General features: G+C 43.8%; 1 protein-coding gene across 1 annotated transcript in view; it reads right to left on the bottom strand.

Moving 5' to 3' along the window:
• Positions 1-4,880: 4,880 nt before the first annotated feature.
• LOC147019554 (zinc finger BED domain-containing protein 5-like) overlaps positions 4,881-5,128 on the bottom strand; it is a 735-nt gene continuing 487 nt past the window's right edge. The window contains exon 1 of the mRNA XM_085893755.1: positions 4,881-5,128. This exon is cut by the window's right edge and continues 487 nt beyond it. Coding sequence (XP_085749881.1) covers positions 4,881-5,128 — 248 coding nt within the window.

The following is a 5,128-nucleotide window of genomic DNA, read 5'->3' as shown; positions in this document are numbered from 1 at the left end:
GGCTTGACGACAAAAGGGCTCGACGACAAAAGGGCTCGACGACAAAAGGACTCGACAACGTTCAAAAAGCACCAATGTCACGAAGAGATGAAGCTCCCCCGAAGAGACAACAACCCACACGATCACCCCCTCCTTCCTCGAGCTCGCGTCCTGTCCGCCCTTATATCCCCTGGGGTCCAATCTCTTGCTCCTCCCGTTTTCTGCTCCGCCCCCTTCCAGTTCCTGCGAGAAGCTTCCAGAAAAGGGGCGTTCCTCCGTTCCCAGCGCCTCATTCCACGAACCGACCAATGGCGAACGATCTGCCTCGCCCCTCCCCCACACCAAGTGCAGAGAAAACAGGCGGGAATATAAGGCGGGAAAAATCCGCACGCCATCGAAGTTCCTTTGGTTTCCTTTTGCTCGCGTTTATTGAATGAATGCAGAGAGATGGTTGTAATGTGTCCGTGGAGAAGAAGGGAATTGATAGCTGGCGTAGCGGAAAAGGTGGTTCGGTGGTTGGAGATGTGGTTGGTTCAAAATAACGAAAGAAAAAGAAAAACCTACCTCAAAGGATCACAGCCCTGTGACACGAATAATTCCCATTAAACAACGGTGGGGAAATCTAACTGAACACAGACTTATCGGCATAACTAACTTAGAACCTATATGGTGTTCTGCGAATTTCCACAGCCGCAACATTATATACATATATATATATATATATATATATATATATATATATATATATATATGTTATACATATATATGTTATACATATATATATATATATGTATGTATATGTATATATAGGTTATACATATATATATATATATATATATATATATATATATATATATATGTATGTATACATATATATATATATATATATTTATGTATACATATATATATATATATATATATATATATATATATATATATATACATATACATATACATACACACACACACACACACACACACACACACACACACACACACACACACACATATTGTTACGGCTGTGGAAATTCGCAATACACCATAAAGGGTCCTAAGATCAGTTATGACGGTAAGTAATTGTGAAGCTAGATTTCCCCACCGTTGTGTGGAGGGAATTTCCGTGTTCACAGGGATGCGATCCTTTGAGATAGCCGTTTTTCTTTTCTCTATCATTATTTTGGACCAATCATCCCCCAACAACCAAATCGCCACGACCAACAACGCCCCCAAACAACTACAACACACAACAACCACCTTAACCACAATGCCAACCATCGCCACCAACTACACCACGAACCAACCACGCTCAAACCCTCACCACAACAACCACCACCATCTTCGCCACTATCCGCGTTTACAAACGCCGTCCTCCACGGACCACGCGGCGACGATTTCCGCGGTAAAAATCGTTCAGGAACGCACGCAGGATTGCCAGAATAAAAGCTCTTGCGGAGCCTGCACGGACTTTTCCCGCCTGTTTCTCCCGCCAAAATTCTCCGTGCTCGGTGTGGGGGAAGTGCGATCCGAGCTGGGGGTCAAAGGTGAGAAAAGGTGGGGGCCTCTTTTTGGGGGAATAATTCCCTGGCCCTGAGCCAAAACTGACTCCCCCAGCCCCCGCACGGGGCGGGGTGGAGGGAGAGTGAGAGGGCACGCCCCCCTTTGAGAGGCCTCTCCAAGAAGCTCGAAGGGAGGCGGGGCCGAAAACGGGGCGGAGCGAAGGGTGGAGCCCCACGCTACAAAAGGAGAACAGCACGGACCTTGAGTAGTCTTCCTGTCTCCTTGTCTTCGAGAGTTCCTGTGTTCTTCTGGTTTTTTGAGCTTCTGGGCTGGTCGTCGTCTTCTTCTTGGCGCTGGTTGTCTTGTCGGTGGAAGAGGTCCTGCGCTCGCGGCTTGGCGAGCGGCCTGTCAATGGAGGCACGGACGGGAGACGCCGCAGCGCCGGTTGTGTGGTGGACCTGCGCGTCCGGACGAGGAGTGCTGGAGAGGGTTCGCCGGCCGCGAGAGAGGTCGGGGCCAGGCGCAACCAAGCTGACGGTCGTGGGAGAGGGACTCACTGGCCACAAAAAGGGAAGTCCTTTCTCTTCCACTTATTTCTTTGGGTTTTTGTATGCATGCTGTGGCGCCGTGTCCAACAAGTTAGAACTGCCTAAGTGACTGTGCATGTATTTACATTGCTTTAGTCGGTAGTAATTCTTTCTTTGCATTTCTATTTGTGTGCTGTACATACGTGCATGACTGTAATTCATTGCTTTGCCTGCATACGTGTGGTTTCAATAAATGTACTTGTCGAACTGTTTCCCGTTTTGTTGCATCCTTTCCCTTGTTTGAAAGTTCCATCTTGCATCACGGAAGGAATTGGTAGAAGGGTGTAAGCACCCGGTAAATAATTACGTCCGTCGAGGCCGGCGATAACACCGCTCGGTTATCACTGAAGCGGTTCGTGTCCTAGGCCGGCCAGTGGCGAGGTACGATCGCCGGGTTAACTACCCACGCAGGTACTTAGGTAGGTCGAGTTTGGCGAACAACCCTATCCTGCGCGGGTGGCCGATTGGCACGATTGTGGTGTGGTCGAAAGACACACCCGTGACTAGCTCGTGGCGGTAGTTCCACGGAGGGTCACGACTGAATTGTCCGTTCCAGTGGGCGACGCGGTCGCGATTTGAGTAACGTGGCCGATCGCACGCCGGGCGGACTGAAATTCGTAACAATATATTTACATATATATACATATATATACATCTATATATATATATATATATATATATATATATATATATATATATATATATATATATATATATATATATATATATATATATACACACACACAGATATATACACACACAGATATATACACACAGACATATATACAGCCTGGTGTTGGTGTAGTGGTTAGGGCAGCGGCTTGGGATCCAAAAGGTCCTAAGTTCAAGCCCCGTTGGGCCACTGAATTAATACACCAGGGGGTTGACTCAGCCTGTCATCCTTCCGAGGTCGGCGAAATGAGTATGAGTATACTGGGCCGGTGTATACCCCGGTTAAAATAGGTGTACCATATCCCTGTGTCGTAAGAGGCGACCAGGGTTGCGTCAGGAAGGGCATCCGGCGTAAAACATGTGCCAAATCACTATGCGGATCATACGGATGATCTGCTGTGGCGACGCCTAACGGAGCAGCCGAAAGAAGAAGAAAAAGATACAGACATATATATATATATATATATATATATATATATATATATATATATATATATATATATATGCAAATATATAGAGATACACATATATACATACATATACATACATATATATATATATATATATATATATATATATATATATATATATATATACATATATACATACATATGTACATATATATATATATATACATATATATATATATATATATATATATATATATATATTTATATATATATATATATATATATATATATATATATTGTTGCAGGGCCGGGTATCGGCCGCGAATACGACTGCTAGATGGAGCTGCAAGTCGGCCCGACCGATCGCCGGGAATGTATAGGTCGTCGCTCCGGATAAGTCCGGAGCCGACGGGTCCTCTATCGCAGTGGTTCTCAACTTTTTGGAGCCGCGACCCCCCAAAAATTTAAGTTGGGGTTTGCGACCCCCCTCCCGACTCACACTTGAAACACACTGCAGTGACAACATGGAGCGCATAAAAAATCCGCAGTGCCTGGAGCACATTGGTCAATGCCTTGGTACTGCCAGCTGTTAAAACTAAACTAAACTAAACGAAACTGGCATCACAAATTAATTATTTACACTCTGATGGAAAACAGTAAAAACAGCCAGCCACATTCATAAAAAAGGCTTCTGTAAATGCAAAGAGCGGTATGTAGCCTATTTATGCACGGGACACAGACTGGAAGATTGAGCGACCCTCTGCTGCAGACAGAGGTTACTATCACACATGACAGCTACCAGACGTACACAAACCTTGCACTACTGACCAAAAATATACAAAAAAAACAAAACAACAAAACAAAAACTACATCAATTTGGCTTTAAGTACAGTTTTAAATTTTATTCAAGATCCGACAGCACAACTCATTGTGAAGGAGGCAACAGGACTGCTTTTCAAGCTGATGGCAATCGGCTATTATCATTCATTCTCATAAAGCTGGGCCTGCAAAACAGCTTCAAGCACAGTGCAAATACCTTTCAGTGTCCCTACAGGCTTATTATTCTCAGTTCATTCACAGTTCTTATAACACTTATGCCTGTTGTAGGCTTGTAGCCTATTATCATTCATCTCATTTTGCATTTTCCCCTTTATAACAACGATTCTCAAAAGCTTTTCAGTCTCATTTTTTTTCAGATTGAACACAATAAATCAGATAGTACTGACTCACAATAATTGAACACAATAATTCATATAATACTGACTAAAAGTAATTGAACGCAATAATTCAGATAATACTGACTCACGATAATTGAACACAATAATTCAGATAATACTGACTCACAATAACACACAATAATTCTTTTTTTAACAGTTACATCTGTGAAGGCACAGGCTTGTATTGTCAGATAGTATTCACTTACTCATTTTAGTGGGATGGCTGGGCCTGTTTCTTTGAACAAAGCAGCTGTATTCTTGGTTTTAAGCTGGAGACTGCAACACGAAGATCTTCCTCAACTCTAATGAGCCGGGATCTGTCTTTGTTCTTGATAAATGTCAGTGAGGAAAAGGTCTTCTCACAAAGGTATGTAGATCCAAATGGAATAAGTATATCAATTGCAGCCTTTCATAGTCCTGGGTATTCTGCAGCCACTGACAGCCAGAATTCCTCCAGTGTGGATGAGGCAAAAGTGGTCTTTAATGTGCGGTCAGAGGAGAGGTCCAAGAGCGCATCCTCAAAGCTCCGATGACAGGTGTCGGGCAGATGAGGAGATGAAAGGCTGGCGTATCCAGTCGTTTCTCTCTGGGGTGTTGTCTTTTGGGAAGTACCGATTGAAGTGGCCAAGCAGGCTTCTGAGGTGAGTAGCAATAAGTCCTTTTATTGTTTGGATGCTTATGTCAAATTTGTCCATGAAGTCCTCGAGCTCAGGGAACATTTCCACACTGCCTTCTTCGACTCGCGCTGCCCACCGCTCAAGCTTCT

This window comes from Eptatretus burgeri, chromosome 9 (assembly GCF_056783735.1).
Source record: "Eptatretus burgeri isolate ZD-2024b chromosome 9, Ebu_testis_v1, whole genome shotgun sequence".
NCBI lineage: Eukaryota > Metazoa > Chordata > Myxini > Myxiniformes > Myxinidae > Eptatretus > Eptatretus burgeri.
Note: the sequence above shows the minus strand (reverse complement) of the source record. Positions and strands in the feature narration are given on the sequence as shown.